The sequence below is a fragment of the Buteo buteo genome, chromosome 3 (genome assembly GCF_964188355.1).
Source record: "Buteo buteo chromosome 3, bButBut1.hap1.1, whole genome shotgun sequence".
Lineage (NCBI taxonomy): Eukaryota > Metazoa > Chordata > Aves > Accipitriformes > Accipitridae > Buteo > Buteo buteo.
Window position 1 is genome coordinate 12927846 of NC_134173.1, and position 16673 is coordinate 12944518.

Below are 16673 nucleotides of genomic sequence, written 5' to 3' on the forward strand. Positions count from 1 at the left end.
CAACACGAGTAAGAGACTGAGCTGGGTCCTCCTTTTGCCCTTGAACATGTCAGCAGCCATCAGCCTTCCCCAGCTCTTACAGCTGAACTGCGAGCCTCACAGCCCCGGGTAAGTCTGAAAAGGGGTGTTTATCAAGAACCTGATTTGAAACCCAAGTATCCGGGATTATTATTGTTCCCAGATCTCTTAAAAGGCCAGCACTTTTTCATCCAGCTCCTAGGGATTGCAGGGGAGCTACTAAAAATCAGAGGTTGGTTTGTTTATGTTTTGTAATTCAGCTAAGGCTTTTACCCTGATAACTTTTCGCATCAGCTGTTCATACAAGTTATCTATGGTACAATATTCCCTTCTAGAGACTCCACATCCACACCTTATGCTCTTAGTCACCTTTATTCTTGCAGGGAAATAGCAGGAGAGAAAAGAAAGATAGCAACTACTTTCTGTAATTTATGTCATTTGTTTTAGCAGTAGGGATAACACTACTAAGTTTTTGGTTAAATCTGGTTCAGTTGTTTTGTTTGCACAAATTAACTACCTGTTATGGTAAAAATCACATTTTGAAATTAAAAAAATACAGATTTGAACTGTGTGATTTGTACTAGGTTTTTTGCCTAAACAGCAAACAGAGCTCTCAACTATTGTTTTCATTTCAAAATATGTCATTTGCCTTTGATAATTAGAACAATGTAAACTGATGCTTTAAAAGTAATTAACAACCAGTTGCTAACTGGGTGGAAAAATGCCCTTCTGATCACAGACTTTGGCTGGAACAGATGTTTACAAAAACTTTTTTCTATTGTACAAAAAGAAAGTCACATGAAGGAAACATATTATGTAGTGATTCCTAAAACTGTGCTTACAGCACAATTAGAGCAGATTTGGACTAAATGGGGGGAAAAAGCAGAATCTGGACCTGGAAATGTTTATTTACTATTGCAGTTCTATTGACCTCAGTGATTATTCCCATAAATGGATGTTCATAGGCGAGTCTTCACATCAAATTCAGCAAGCTAATTGTACTGCATTTCCTACTTACAGCCTTCTGTGAAGGACAGGGAAGAGATTAACTTGATAGTGAATCTTTCTTCAGACAATTACATAATGAAATTTTGTATGTAGTTAAGACGAAACTACAGTGTTGTGTATTGCTCATATTCAGAAACTGGAATACAAGCGAGGCAGCATGAACGTGGTGATACTACAAAACACAAATAAAGTAATTTTAATAAAATAAATGCAAAAATTTCCTCTGCCCTGAATTTTAAAACTAAAATGTAACATATTCCACTCAGCAAGAATGAATTATCCCTAACCCTATTTTATAGCATTAGGGATAAGATCACTTGATTGACCGGATCACAAATGCATGCCATTTAGTAGTATGCCAAGTAATAGCATGGCATTTATTTTTTCCACCAATTCAGACCCACTGAATATGTAATATGTTTTTCCAGATTGGGAAGTTAGAAAGCCTAAGACTAAAAAAGTGCTTTGCTAATTTTCTTGTGGTGGTCTGTCAGTTCTTAATCTCCATGTTGGAAGTTTCATGTAAGTGTCGATGTAGCTTTGATATCTCCAGGAAAAAGGCTGCAAACACTTTGGTTCCTTCAATGTAGTTGTGTCTGTGGAGAAGGAAAGAAAGAGAATGAAGCCCTGTCAGGCTGTTCTACTCTTCAAATTAGCAGTATAGCCTGGTGAAGTTTTCAGAGGAATTTGCAAGATTGGTCATCCAAAAGAAGGACGCAGTGAACAGAAATTCTGGACATCCTTCAACTGGCATTCCTCTGAAGGATTCACTGAGAAAACTCTTTCTGGTGTTATGTCCCCTAATTACTATTGTCTGTAGCCATAAGGGTTGAGGCTATATTGAGGGGAAACAAAAAAATAATTGGAGAATAATTGTAGGATTCTCCAGTTCCTCGAGCTCAGCATGACTTGACTCAAGCTGCACAAACGTTCAGGCAACATGCTGAACAGTGTCTTACCATGGTGCCTCAAAGAATGAGCACAAGTGCCAAGTTTAAGCTAATTTTGATATAATTACACTACTTCTTGTCACTGTAACAGAAATACACCTTTATATCCATTTACACAGAAAACCATCAAAATCCTTACTTAACCATTAGCCTGCATACATCCAACTGGCATACTTCAAAATGGATGCTGTGACGGAAGAGTGCCTGTCTGCATCATCGTCATTTAGACCAGAGGCAAATTTCATTGGTAGTGAAATGAAAATTGCCAATGTGATGTTGTTAAGGGCTGAGTAGGCACTCCATGAAAAGTGCACAGCGGTACGCAATAGGTTGGGAATTTTGCTGTCTGCTTGGCACAGCGACAAGTTTGCCAGAGACAGTGATTTGGGAATGTCCAGTGCACAGCGAAGCTTCCCATCTGGCTGTGCTTATTCGTGGGTACCAGGGGACTCCAGTTCTCCCCCCTTCTCTTATAGCACAAATGGACAAACAAAAGAAACCTGCTTATTTTCTCATTCTGGGAGTGCTCCCCATCATCGGCTGCTCCGATCGGAAACATGATCACACTTTTCTGCGTTATAGTCTGAAACATTCTGGCAACAGGAACAGTTGAACCATCCCGAATAAAATCTGGATCTTCTCCAAAAACTGAAACACATGGGAAGAATTAATTCATTATTAAATGAAATAAAGGTGCTTTCTTCTGCTACCATATGTTTGAGCAGATAGCTGACATTAAGAGCTTCTGAGTAGACGTTGTTTTGAGTGTGTAGCCAATTGATTTCATGAGTCAGCTGCACTCTACAAATCTCTGGCTTCCTATCAGTACACAAAGAAACCAAATGAGGTCTTTTGGCTACTTCTATTAAATACACCCCAATTCAGCAAGGTGTGGAGGAAGGTGCGGCTGAGTTGTTCTATCAAAATCAGTAAGATTCATAGGGGTAAGTGGCTGTAGCACTGAACTGGGAAAACCCGTTTGCCCTATGGATGAGCACAATTCCCCCGCACGCCTGCAGACGCATTAAGAAGTGAAAAAAAGAAGGAACATACCTTTTTTTATTGCCCTTCTTGCTGCTTTGTATAGCGGATCATTAACATCAGCAAGCCAGGGCTTCGCACCCAAAGGCATAGACACTTTCAGTTTGTTTGGACTGTTCCTCCTGGAAAAGACACCCTCCAGGTGCTCCACCACCTGCGGGGAGAGCACGTTGCAGTCAGAAGCGTTCCTCTTCTCGCAACTCAAGCTTACGCCCACTTCTGCTCTCAGAAACAAATAAATACTAGAAACATTCACTTTACTACTTTGGGTGTAAATTTGTGAGGTGCTAAGAGGGACTTAGTTTACACCGTAGAGGCCAAAGAAAAGGTTTGACTCTTACCTGTCGTTTCACAACCGAAAGGTCCATGTGGGGGACCTGACGGATTGAGAATTTGCCAATGACTTTTGACGGAATGACTGTTTTAATTCCTGGTTCATGAAAAGCTCCTTCAATCCCATGAATAGAGAGAGAAGGGTAACGCCACAGGTGTAGAAGTATTTCTTCCTTCAAAAAAATAACATTGAAAATAAAAGGGATGACAGCGGAGCCTTTCACAATTTGTATAAATTGATATGAAGAAACAAGATTTTTCCATCCTAAAAATTTGTATTTGGAGACCTTTGTATTTCAAAGAGGTTTGATTTGTCATTTAAAAGCATGTGCATGTCTTTTAATTTTAAAAAATACTACTTCTTTCAGTCAACCTTTGTTTACCTTTAGAAATATTTGGATAACAGCTTTTTATGCACAACAAGAAAAGTGGAGCATTGTTTTAAAATATCTTGGAAATAAATTTTTCTAATGTGATGAAAAATCAGAACAACTTCTGATTTGACCATCTGTTGATCTCGGAAATTCTCACAGGAGAAACCTGTGATCAGTTTAGCCAGACCCCTCCCAGATGATAGCAGGGAAGAAATTCTACTGATGAGCATTGAATAATACAATAGCTAAGATGATAATGTTCAGTAACCAAGTTGATCTGTTTTTCTAGAGAAGGTAAGGAGGATTAAAAAAAAAAAAAAAAGGAATGTTTCTTCTAAGGAAGAAAGGAGAAATATATAAATTGGTCTTCATGTAGAACCCCAGGGCACTGCTCCTTTCCTTGTACTCCAGTTTTACGAGACTGGAGCTTTATGTACGTATAAAATTTGCACCACTTCATCCTCATATAGGTAAAGCATCAAAACTTATATAGCATAGTTACATTATACTTCTGTATTACTGATTATTACTGTCTAGCTTAGGCTAATTTGGAAGCTTTTTCATGGAAATAAAAGCATCCCTGTTAGAGCTTATACCACTATAATTACGTTAGTGATAAAAAAACGAATCACTTGTCTCCTTTCTCCCAGCTGCCACTCTTGTGCAGAGACATCTTTCTGAGCCAGCCTTTACCTGCTGGTTTTTATTTAGGATATAATTTTTAAATGCTGGCAGAGAGGTTTATAGCTTTGGGTCCTTTTTTGGCATGCTCAGCAGACATCAAAATCTGAATTAAGTAAATAAAAACCACCCAAAGCACATCTGCCTAAAGCTGCCTCCCATTTTGCAGAGCTGAATACAACTTCTTTCCTACTATGTAACCTGGATGCAGGGGTTTTAATGCTTATTTTGTTTGGCTGGTTAGGTATGGGTAAGAGAAGTGGTAGTGCAAGGAAGAGGGAGCAATTCTGTTAGTTTTGCATTGATTATTCGTATTTCAGATCACTTTCCCCAGGTGCAGTAGCTTACATTTTCAGCAGATTAATTTTATTTACCTTTTAATGGTCTGTGCTCCTTTATTTTATTTTGAGTTTGCCATTGACTGAAAATATCTTTTAGGTTGGCTTTATACATAAATACTATGAATAGGTGATTTAAATTCTTTCTGCTGACCATTTATACAGGTTTTTATGTTACCTTGGTGCCATAGAGGAATTTTTTCACACCACTATTCTTTTTATGTTCCTCTAGATCAAATTCAATCGATTCATATAATTTCCTCTCCTCTTCCGTCAGGGCAGCAACGCTGTCGTAGATTCCAGGGATCTGAATATGACCTGTGGGATCCACAAGGCTGTCTACAAAATTAGAGAGAGATACCAGTACAAGTGGGACCCATTTCTTCCACTTGGCAGCCATAACACCTTTTCCCTTCTACCTAACTCTTTACTGAATGAGTAAGCCTAACAACTAACTACTAACAACTGTTTGCATCCGTCAAGTTGTGGCACCTAACTTGATGTATTTTTCATATTTATTAAGAAAACCATTGAGCTGCTGTTCGTGTGTAGCGTGTGGTGCGTCAGCCCAGCTGCCGACATGAAGACATCATCCTACTGAGATACAAATCAGTGTTAAAAAGTCAGGTTTCACTACATGTGTATGTATTCAAGTTGCTGGCCATCCTTAAACGTTCTTGACCGATGCGTGACTGACATCAGCTTGACAGGCACATGTCCGAGGACCTGGCCTTACTGTGGACATTCCCTTCCTCAGCTGCTGCCACCATAGCTATGCTGAGATTTGGAAATCTGGGACTCCTGCTTCAATTAGACTTGCCTTACTCGGGTCAATTAAACACAGCACTGATCTTTGTTAGGCTGATTGCTACCTGTTGCTCCCCAGTTACTCCTGAGCAATGATGCGTGTTATTACCCAGCAGAGCTATCAGGTCCGTCAGTGGCTCATGAATGATGCCTCCAAAAGTTCCAGAGTGAAGGTCCTTGCCGCCACATTCAACCTGTACCAAAAACACTGGTTACATATAAACACTCCCTACCTTATTCTTCTGCCAGGGTCTGTTTTCCGCAGCGACCGGTGGCTTCATTTTCTTAAAACGGGGCCACAAATGAATAGAAAACAATTATATGTTTCTATTTATAAAACAGAAAACATCACATCAGGAACAATCTGCTTTGGTGAAGACAAGATAAAGCTCTGTTGTTAACCACTGGAGAGAGAAATTCAGCTGTCTATAGCACTTAGAGGTATTTGAGAGCAAAGGTCCCTCTCCATCCCCTCTTTTGCTTCAGTAAGATTAAATACATTCTAAGCGAAAGACTTGCATATTACGGTTCCTAATATTGCAGAATAAATTCTTCAAGTTCTCTATCCTTTTTATTTAATGCAAAATCTTCATAACAAAGGCAAGAAAGAACCTTACTTGTTTTGCATTAAGAAAATATATGTCCAACCTTAATTCCAAATTGCAACAAATAAGAATTTAGAGGTCTCTTGAATCATAAGGCTTTAGAATAGAGAGAGGCATTTGGTTTATTAAATGGGTTCTTTTTCCAGACACATTTTCATACTCAGGTTTATCATAAACTATTTTCCTGCAACGAACTTGTTTATTCTTCTCAAAACCTCATTACAGCCAAGTGTCTGGTAGCAGGCAGAGATCATTTTTGATGTTTTAATAGCATCATTTTTCTTAAGCAAGACATAGAAGAATTGAATCAAGGCTGCCGAGGCTCTTTTGGTTAAAAACAAATTTCATTCTTTTTCAGACATGAAGGTTAATGCAGATTTTTCTTTAGTTCTCAAGTTCTTTAATCTTCTCTCTGAATTCCTTTTATGATTCATCAGGAAGTTTCCAGGTGAGAAATTTCTGCTTTTCATTTCACAGTAGCTCATATTGGCTGCTAAATATACTACAGCGCACCGTTATTTGCTTCTGCCAATGGTTACAAAAATTTTGTGTGGCTTTTAAGCCTGGGGATCCAACTAAATGGAGTCCCTTTGAGGCAGATATGTTGCAGTAAGCAGTATCTGCTGCAAAAGGGCAGAGCAGCAGAAGACGTGGTTTTGGAGTGAGAGCATTGAGGGGTGTGAGGACGATGCTGCAAAAGAACGGAGTTGGTGTGCGGAGGGGGTAACGAGGAAAGACTGGGAGAGTGACAGGAGAGTAATGGGATAGGAAAGGGGTCAAGGGGAGAGAGGGAAGTGGAGAAATGATGATTGAAGAGAAGTTAATGAAAGTAAATAAGGCTAATTGAACTGAAATGAGGAGGGAAATCTGTACAAGCCAGAAAGGATACGGAAGAAAGCTCTGTATTTGTAAATATTAAGCTTGCTCTCAGTCTTTCTCTGCATGCAGATGTAGATGTGATTACAAGTACATCAGTGCTCTCTGGTCAGGGGCCCAGCTCAAATGAACCTCTGTCCTTTACCTCCACAAGGAAGCAGGCGTTTCCCCGACTCCCATAGGTAAGGGCAGGCTTCTTGTTGCTGAGCCAGACGTTGTCCGAAATCACGATATAATCAACGTCAGAGAAAAAGCACTGGTTTTCTCCTTCGAGTAACTTTTCTAGCCCCAAGGACCCTGCTTCTTCCATGCCTTCAATTACAAACTTGAAGTTCACTGGCATAGCCTAAATGAACATTAGAGAAGTCTGTGTAAGGAACAAGCATTTTCAAAAATAAAAAAAAAAATATTTACAATCAGAAGCAGACTGGCTTGCAGTACACATTGTGTTAGCAAAAGAATGACATGGTATATATAGCTTGCTTCAGTAGAAAGGGCAGTGATAGACAGACAGTTTCCCAAAAAACCTTTTTTCCTCATGTTTTTATCTACTTTTCATTTTTGAAGGAGAATAAGTGATACCTTTTTTTCCTTCTTTGTGATTTCAGAAAACTTGCTGGACTGTCTCATTAAATGGGCTTTCTCTCAGTGCTATTAAATATTCTAATTGCTTTGGAAATTCTAACTGTGTAATAACAGTTGCATTTTCACAGAAAATTTCCTGCCTCGTATTTCCACTGTTAGTGCCCATGTGGGAACCACTGTCAGAGGTCCACTGCTGTGGTTTTCCCAACACGTTATCTATCGTCAGAGTTACTCACATGGCGGTAAAAATGCTGCTGGTGATTCTACTATAATTGTCCTTTTAGCACTCATGAATTCGTTTGCCTGCTAGTTCGTAAGGATGCATTTCCAAGGGTAATTAAGAGAACTTTTATTATGGCATAGTGCAAGTTAGAAATGCTGACATGTCCATAGGAGAAATAAATTTGAGCTTAGTTTCCCATTCCAATTCATTTTCTCATTACAGGTTTTAAGATGTTTTCTCTTTTGATTCAATGCTCAGATTAAATGCAGGAACAAATGCGTAGAATTAAATGAACGTGTGTTATGGATGGGTTCACCAATGGTTCATCGAACGACCACAAACTGTTCATGAGTATTGTTTGATGGTCTGTGCTGTTTTCTAGGGAAAGGCTTCAAATGACAAAGATGTCTTTTTGCTTGCTTGTTAAAATGCCAGAATAGCTATTAGTGATTTGAAAAACTGGAAAGATACAGAAAGACAGCCCCATAACCATATCCACTTACAACAGCTAATTTGTAGGCAAATAACATGTGTGTTTGCTAGCACTTAAGAGACGCTGAGGTCAATTCAGTACTGTTGATGCAAGAAAAACACCGTTTTTTCAGAAGGTTGCAAAAGGACTTTAAAAGTCAAGACTTAACACTCAATTTGTGCCGTAATGTCATAAAAGAGGCACAAACTGTTTCTTAGCAATCTAACAAAATGTGTCATGCAAATTCACCTTAAAGGATGCTTGCTAACCAAGTTATAAGCTTAGACTATATGTTGGTTTAGCTTTGCATGGGGATACAACTAGCCCAAAATTATTAAATATGCAGACTGATTTGAAGATAACTATGTTGGTCATTGTAGTCATTGAGGCAAAATTTGACTTTTGGAGAAATGTCAGTCTCTAAGCGAGTATATTTGTACCCATTCAAAACATTTGCTTTGATAAATTTAATACGTTGTTGAAAGAATAGCCTATTACATACGAGCCTTTTTAGACACTTATTCTCTTCATACATACACAAAAATTGAAGGTAACTTGTAGGTAGACAAAATCAAAGATCAGCAGAATGTAACAGCAGAGATGAGTCTTCATGACCAACCTGTGATGTATGTTATTTTGCCATTTTAAAAGCTCCCAAGAGAATAGGGTATCAAAGCTGTTTAATGTATGTATTATACATTGAATGCTTCCCCTCGTGTGGTTTCCTCTGAATGGCAATGACAGCGATACCATATTTACATTGCATACAGATTGTTCAAAATAGAAATGCTCAAGCACAGATTCTTACTGGAGTGGGACTAGTGCCCTGTATATAGCATTGGAAATAAGCTAATATTTCAAGATGTATGTGGTCTGTTGGGACAGAGACATATCATCTAACTCACAGGAATGTAAATGCATCCCTCCAGAGATATAATAATAATAATAATAATAATAATAATAATAATAATAATAATAATAATAATAATAATGTCCTCATTGATACCTACTAATTTCAAAGCTCTAAATGTTTCCACTGCATTTATCCAAGCTAGGACAGGTCCTTTATTATCTGTTGCTCCACGCCCATAGAGATTTCCTTAAAAAAAAAAGAGGAAAGTTTTTAAGAAATCTTTGAAACTTCTCTTGTCACTTCAATGTAATCAGCAAAATCCTGTTGCCACAGAAGCTGTAGTGGTATGTCAAGTGAAGTATCAAAAGAGTCGGGATTTCAGTGACTTGTTTTAAAAAAGGTGATGGGTGTTTCCAATGGGCTGCTACCCTTTTTTAAAAATTTTTTTTCCTTTTATATACATCATATTGTGGTTTCTGTTACATGTCAATTTCTGAGCTTCACTTTTGTTCTTAGGAGTTGTTTGTTCACACCAGACATGCCTGAAGAGTTTGCACAATATGCAGCTTCTGTATACATCAGCCAGCCCAGGGAACAAGCAGCAAAGACCCCACAGATAAATACCACAGTAGACGTATGAAGCTACAAGTCTAGGTACGTAATTTTTTTTTTAAGCATTTGACCGTACAGTTATGTACAGGGACAGATTGCACTTTTATGAACAGCGATAAATTTCTGGAGGCAAACCGAGTTACCCCAGTAAGGCTGTTTGGAACTGGTCCCAACCTGTGGAATGGGCAACTTAATGGTTATAGCATGGGCCTAGGAATCAGGATTTCTGAGTTCTTGGGGTCTTACTCATCCACTGACCCTCTACCCGTCATTTCTGTTCCTTCAGTGAGCGGAGCTTTTCGTGTCCAGCTGGCTGTAGTGGAAGGACAATTACATTAAGGGGGGGCCTCGCGTTCTTCCACCACGAATGCTCCTTAGCTCCAGCGTGGCAGGCGGAGGTACTAACGGATCACGAAGCAAGAAGGAGAAGTGCGAGGGAGGATAATGGTTGATGCAACAACCCAACAAGACTTTTAAAGCAGAAGGGGATTCTCTATTGGATGCTCTAGAAAGCGGCATTAACCTCACATGGCTCTTCCACACCAAATATTAGGCAATCGCTGATGGGTCTCACGACTCAAAGCTGCTGGATTTGCCCCAAAGACTTCCATGGGAGAAGTCGTCGTGCTTTGGTTAAATATACAGGGAGCCTCCTTCCACTCAGAATCTGTCGTGTATTCAAACAATGATACAAAACTTATCACCGGGTACACACCATTGATTTCAGTCAGCGTGTAAGGGTCAGTTTTCCAGCCATCTTCCTTTTTGGCAGGCTGCACGTCCACGTGACCGTAGAAGCATACAGTGGGGTTTTGTGGATCCTTCCCCAGTTCTCCAAGAATCACAGGAGGCAGTGGGAGGTCCTGACCATTGGGCAACTGTGCAGAAATGTTAAAAAAAAAGCAACTAAAGAAAAACAAACCTTTGGAAACTCACAAATGTTATTAAAAAACCCTGGAATTCTCAGTATTGAAAATCCTTCTACATACTCAGTTGGCTCCGATTTGATCAGGTGCACAAGTCTGACTTTGAATCCAGCTCTAACCTCCCCAGAGAAATTAAGATATTTCTCCTCACCTGTTTAGGTTCTGCAGGGACTTTATGAAGCTCTTCTAACATTTTACTGTCATAAATGCCCTCATTACTAAACTCTTATTTCCCAGCACTGGAGAAGACAAAGCTGACTGTGTGCTGTAGTGACAAAAGCATATGTTGTGACACTGAAATAGTCAAAAGCCACACAAACTAATTTGGGGTTTGATTTCACCACAGATGGAGGGCAGGAGGTCTGTAACCTCAAATACAGAAACAAAATAAAGCTTTTCTGGCAGGAGGCGGCAGCAGCTATTTCGGACTGGTTTGAAAAGAGGTTAAGGCTCTAAAACTAATCCTGTAATGTGCAGAACAGATCTCCACATTGGCCAAGAGAGTCTGGGTATCTCACAGGAGAGAGAAATAAGAAGTGCAGGAATGTGTGTACTTCCCTTGTATTCACCAGTAATATCAGTCTGCATTGCCCTGTTGCAACCCAAAAGCGTAGCTGCTTCTTGCAAAGCAATCAAAGGAAAAACTCATTTTGTGAAACAATATTTTGGCCCTAGGCAGAGAAAAGTGGCTCTGGTCTCTACTCCAACAACAGGTAATCCAGAGTAGTCTGCTATCGACACAGACTGCTGCTATATATTTTGGCAATTATAACTGCATGCCAAGTGCATGCTAAGGTTTTAATTTTAACTGCATTCATTACTACTATTAAATGACATATAGCCTTAATATTAAAGTATTGCTGTGCTGCAAGGTCCTTGTGCTAAGACTCACAATCCTTCCCAGAAGCCTCACAGGAAGCAAAAGGGAAACTCTATTAGTGAACTTCCAAATTCCTGTTAGAGTAGAAATCTAACAGCCCAGGGCAGGAAAGTGCCGCCAGCTACAGGAAGGTAAGTAATTTAGAGACAAAGATTTCTCAGAGATTAACTCTTGCCTGTTGCTTTCCAACATTCATTAAGAAAATGGCTTGGAGTGTTTGTCAGAAGCTCTCAAAACCAAAGATGATGCTTGAGATAACTAGCCCTTTCTGCCCAGCAACATTTTTCTTATAAAAGCTACCTCCCTCATATAGACACTTTGGCGATAAACAGTGCATTAACTATCAAGCATCATTACTCAGAAGAATGTAATAACAAGACCTGGTAAAAAAAAAACTCGGGCCTTTTAATTTTGCAGACTGCTTCCCTCCAGTTAAAAGCATCAAACTGGCCCTGATATGCAGAGAACATCTATTTGCATTTGAATTGTCTGTGTGGTCTCCCAAGTCTGTTCTCAGTCTGAGGAGGGACTGATTTCAGCAGGTATCATGTGGCTACAGGACTATTGATAAATTGTTACCTAGCTACCAAAAATATCAGTATGTCATAACATACATATGCATACACATCACACTGAATGTAATAGGTAGACCACATGTGCAGATATGATGTTTTAAATGCAAGAATCAGACAAGCACCTGATGTGACCCCAGGTTTACTGAATTAACAGTGGCTCCCAGCGCTGCAAGTCTGTCTGCTGCCAACACCATCATTCGTATTACTTCTTTCCTCAGGTCTGGTTGAACAGAATCGCTTTGCACAGCCACCCATTCCTTAAGATCCTGCGCAGGGAGGAGAGAAATGCAGTTAAATCACCCAGGATGCTGCAGCGTTTGGCCCTCAAACATGAGAAGTGTCACATCGGAAGATGGTTTCGTTTTTATCCCGCCACAGCAATGCCATGAATGCTATAAGGCTTCAGAATTGAGAGGAATTGCTTAGATGGGTCCCCAGGGTTGAGAGTCCTGATTTTCTAAACAGGGAGGGTGCCCATGCTTAGACATTCGCACTGTCAACCGTGGATCTAAAACCCAGTGGAAGAGGAGGTGAACTAGACGCTGACCGGTTTGCATTGCAGAAATTGCATTATGTACAAATTACCTTGGTGATCCTCATGACGATTCAGAGGTGCTCATAGCTTTAAAGCATAACTGATACTGACTGGACCGATTATGTTTCTGCCTCTTCACAAGGAACTGATTCAAATGAAAGCACAAGCCAGCCTAGGACCAAGACTCCTCTCCTTGTCAAGAGCAAACCTACAAAAATCAGTTCTGATGTAAAGCAAGTGCGAGAGCATCCTATCTGGCTTGCTTCTCCCACGCAGGTGCATTTTTGGCTCAGCGGAACCTCTCTCTGCCCACACTCAAAGGATGCCCACAGCCATCGGGTTTGTGGAAGTCCATGCTAATCCCTCTTCCACCTGAAGGGTCCCCAGCACAGACCGTCCCCTCGCAGCCTTGCTTTGTGAAGCACCAGTGGCACACATCCTGCCAGACCTGGAACCCTGCTCGTTACCTCAGTGGCAAACTCCCACCTGGCACATAGAGCATAGGCCTCCGGGGCACCCGTCCCGCAATATAGTTAGTTCCTACCTTGATGAAATCACTTTGATGTCCATCAATGTACTGGAAGATCTCCAGCTCCAGCTCTGAAGAGGATGAGGAGGACATTACCGCCTTAGGGAGTAGCACAGGGCTGAGATGGAGGCTATCTGAAAGTCAGGGATAAAATTCAACACGTTAGAGACATCCTGCAATAAACACTTCTTTTTGGTGCTAGAAAGGATAGACAATTGCAAAGTGCTGAGCCTATTTAAGTCTCATTTAAGTTCTTCAAGCCAGGAGGAAGCACACCTGAATTATTTTATCACATAAAACCTTCAATTGACTCATAGTCAAGTTTCTGAAAGAAAAAAAAGTGGAAAAATGACCCAAGAGTGAGCAGCTGTAAATATCTGCTTTATAGGTAAATTAGGGGAACCATTTTCTAAAGAAACATTCACTGCATCAATTTTCAATGCACAAACCTCAAATTGTACATTCTGGGAAGACAGCCCCAGGGGAAGACTTGCAAACACCAACACACACCAACAACCCAGGAGACTCATCTTTTTTTTCTTCCTTTCCAGAAGGAGGGAGAAAAATGGATTCACTGACACACGTTGCACATTTTACATGAATAAGGGAGAACAATCCTGACACTGGAGAGTATTAGACAACAAATAGCTTTTGTGGTTGAATAAGAACAGTGTCAATACTGAAACACTTGATAAGAGTAGAAGTCATTTAGTACTTGCAAACTTCTCTGCCATCTTGTTTTTGACGAGATAAGTGAAGATTTAAAAACTCTAAGATTTAAAAAAGTGTTTTTCTTCCTTCCTGAAGTTTTCCCTTCCTGTTTCCTTGAAGTTCTTGCTGTAGTTTCTTGAATTGCTGTTAGCAGAGTAATACTTGGATGACTAAATACTTGACTGGGCTAAATTCAGAATAGCTGCTGTATTGGGCTGGGCGATGGGATGGACTCCAAGGTCAAAACCCAACGCTTTGATTCTAAAAATACTCTATACTGGTAACAAAATGTGCAGTTGCAGGTCCATCCCTATTTCCTTAACTTTGATGCATTGCTAAGGTGATAGGCTATGGTAATATTAATAATTTCAATTATGTTTCTCTGACAGAGAGGAAAGATTGAAAACCCAAGTGTGATGAACAAGAGGAGGGAAACATTGTTAACTGCGGCTGGAGATCCTGGCTGTATGAAGGATGGGCCCCATTTTCCAACCTTCCCTTAGAAGCAAGGTTGCACCCACATTGCCCGTGACACAGGTCACTCTCTGAAGTAAAGCTTTGAGAAGGCCTGTGACACTAGATGTAATCCCCAGTGTCCTGTTCCTGATATCTGTTGATGCTGGAAACACTGGTATTTGAAGAGACCAAACGCCAGTTTTGCAGGAGAGTGAAGATGCAAAGCACTGCTGCGGAGATGACTTGTTAACCGAGACAAGGAAATCCAAATTTGGGTGGGATTTTTAGGACAGAAAGATTAAATGTAAGCATATTATTTAAATGTAGGAGTATTATTTAAATGCTAATACTTGCTGGGGAAAAAAACCCACAAACGTAACTGATAATCAAAGTAGCATTTTCTTCTCACATTGTTTTCTCCGTAAAAAGGTGAATCCTACCTCCAAGAGGTGGATCTAATTAACCATCCCCTTCAAATAGTCACATCACCAGTCACAGCAGCAGCTATTTGGCCTAAACCAATTATTACAGGAATTTTTGAAGCAAACATGAAAAAAAAATAAAAAATCAGGACATTTCAGAAGAGACAAAGCAGCTTCTGGGATTTAGCAGCAAAGATGCTGGCAGAGAATGAGGTTTTGGGGCTTGGTAGCTTAGGTTGTAGTCAACTTTGGATAGAGACTGGCAGTCCCAGGCTGGGGTGGTGGTAAGTCTGTATGGGTATTGGGTAACCCCAAGGAATAGAGTTTCCTGACAAAGAGGAGATGCTGGCGCTTGCTGGGGCAGTGCCTGGGTAGATACAGGAGGGCATCTGAGCTGAGACACTGTGGGTCATGTCCGAAAGGGGCCCAAGGTACAGGGAGGTGATGAGTATTAAGTAAAAGCTGAGCATGGAGGCTATTTGTGGTGTTTGCTTCTCTTCTTCTTGCTGTGTGCTTTTAGGGGACCAGGCAATGGCTCTGCTTGTGTGACGTTGCTCGGTCTCGCTTTAGCAAGCGGTGGGTCCCAGGGAGAGCAAAGTTTACTTTCACGCTGGTCCTTATTACAGACATAGTGTCTTCCACCTCCACGCTGGGTCTCGTGGAGGGGAGCTGGTTCCCACATGGGCCAAAGAGAGGATGGGACCCATGACGGGTACCTTTGTGAGGAGCTCCCAAAATTGCAAGGCACCGCAAGTCCAGAAGGGAGTGATAGGAACAGGCATTGTGCAGTGTGGTCATTCATCCCAAAGCGGGATAAATCCTAGTCTTGCCATAGGCATTGCCAACACGCAGGTCGAGAGATCCCAGCATGTGAGGATTTTAATCAGATGTTCACCTAGAGAGACTTTAGGGCCATTACCTTCATTTATCACAAAGCCTGCTACATGCCTCAGTTTCACATGTATTTCACTCATTCTGTCTACCTTGCCATTTCCAAACCTTGATTTGGAAAACATTTGCAACAGAGACCACTGAATTTAACCTTACCATAGAAAACCAGACAGGCTTTTCCAGGTTCAGTTACTTATAAAAACAACACCTTTTGGGTATGCTGCACCTGAACAAGGAAGATCATAACACAGGTCAGAACATGGCTGCTAGAATAACCAAGCTCATGCAATGGAAAAGTACCAGTGACTCCACCCTATATAATTTTCCCTCTTTCTGTTCAAGTATTCAATTTTGCTGAATTCTAAGCATACAGCTGGCACCTGATCATGACTTGAAGAAACATATGTCTTTTAATTTTACATGAAGGTCAGAATTACAAAAGGGCTGCTTATACAGGGAAAGTGTGCTGTGGTGCTGGTATCTTCTGCTTTTTATTCACATTATATACAAATGACCTGGAAAGATGCAGACAAGAGATGTATGTCTTCAAGTCATGTTTCATTAGCTTTTAACTGTTTAAGAAAATGAAACAAGGAAACTAAAATGCTGTGAAGGAAAAAAAAACCCAAACATTCAAGCAAGCAAAGCATCCTAGGAATTTTTGAAATAATTCTGAGAAACAGAGACAGACTTCAAGAAAAGCTTATAGAATACCACAAAAATAGTTGCTTTCATAAACAAAAATAAGCATGAACAGTGGCAAAGTTGGGAAAATGAACATGAGGAGATACTTACGCAGTCCTGCAGATTAGCAGAGTGCACCAAATACTAATAATTCAGACAAGAAATTAGGTAGCAGCTATGTTGTGCTATACTTGAGGGAGGGAGGGGAGTAGCAAATGGAACTTCATGTTAATGCACTGCTAATACACAGACAATGCTGCTCAAAAGCATTTGGATTGCGACTGGGAA

General features: G+C 40.4%; 1 protein-coding gene across 1 annotated transcript; it reads right to left on the reverse strand.

The window, feature by feature from the left end:
* Positions 1-1447: 1447 nt before the first annotated feature.
* On the reverse strand, positions 1448-13314 carry CNDP1 (carnosine dipeptidase 1). The gene is made up of 11 exons (XM_075024287.1): positions 13237-13314; positions 12280-12423; positions 10492-10654; positions 9322-9410; positions 7177-7377; positions 5660-5744; positions 4922-5082; positions 3359-3523; positions 3030-3171; positions 2477-2624; positions 1448-1622 (listed from the first exon to the last, which is right to left on the reverse strand). Exons 1-11 carry the CDS (start codon positions 13312-13314, stop codon positions 1517-1519), a joined length of 1482 nt encoding a protein of 493 aa, XP_074880388.1. The 3' UTR covers positions 1448-1516.
* Positions 13315-16673: the final 3359 nt, after the last annotated feature.

Excerpts from the sequence above, each read along its gene's own strand:
- CNDP1 (XM_075024287.1), bottom strand. The coding sequence starts at position 13,314 with ATGTCCTCCTCATCCTCTTCAGAGCTGGAGCTGGAGATCTTCCAGTAC. Across the intron at positions 3,172-3,358 it reads TTTCGGTTGTGAAACGACAG|GTGGTGGAGCACCTGGAGGG; the intron begins GTAAGAGTCAAA and ends CTCTCCCCGCAG. Across the intron at positions 1,623-2,476 it reads CAGAATGAGAAAATAAGCAG|ACACAACTACATTGAAGGAA; the intron begins GTTTCTTTTGTT and ends CCTTCTCCACAG.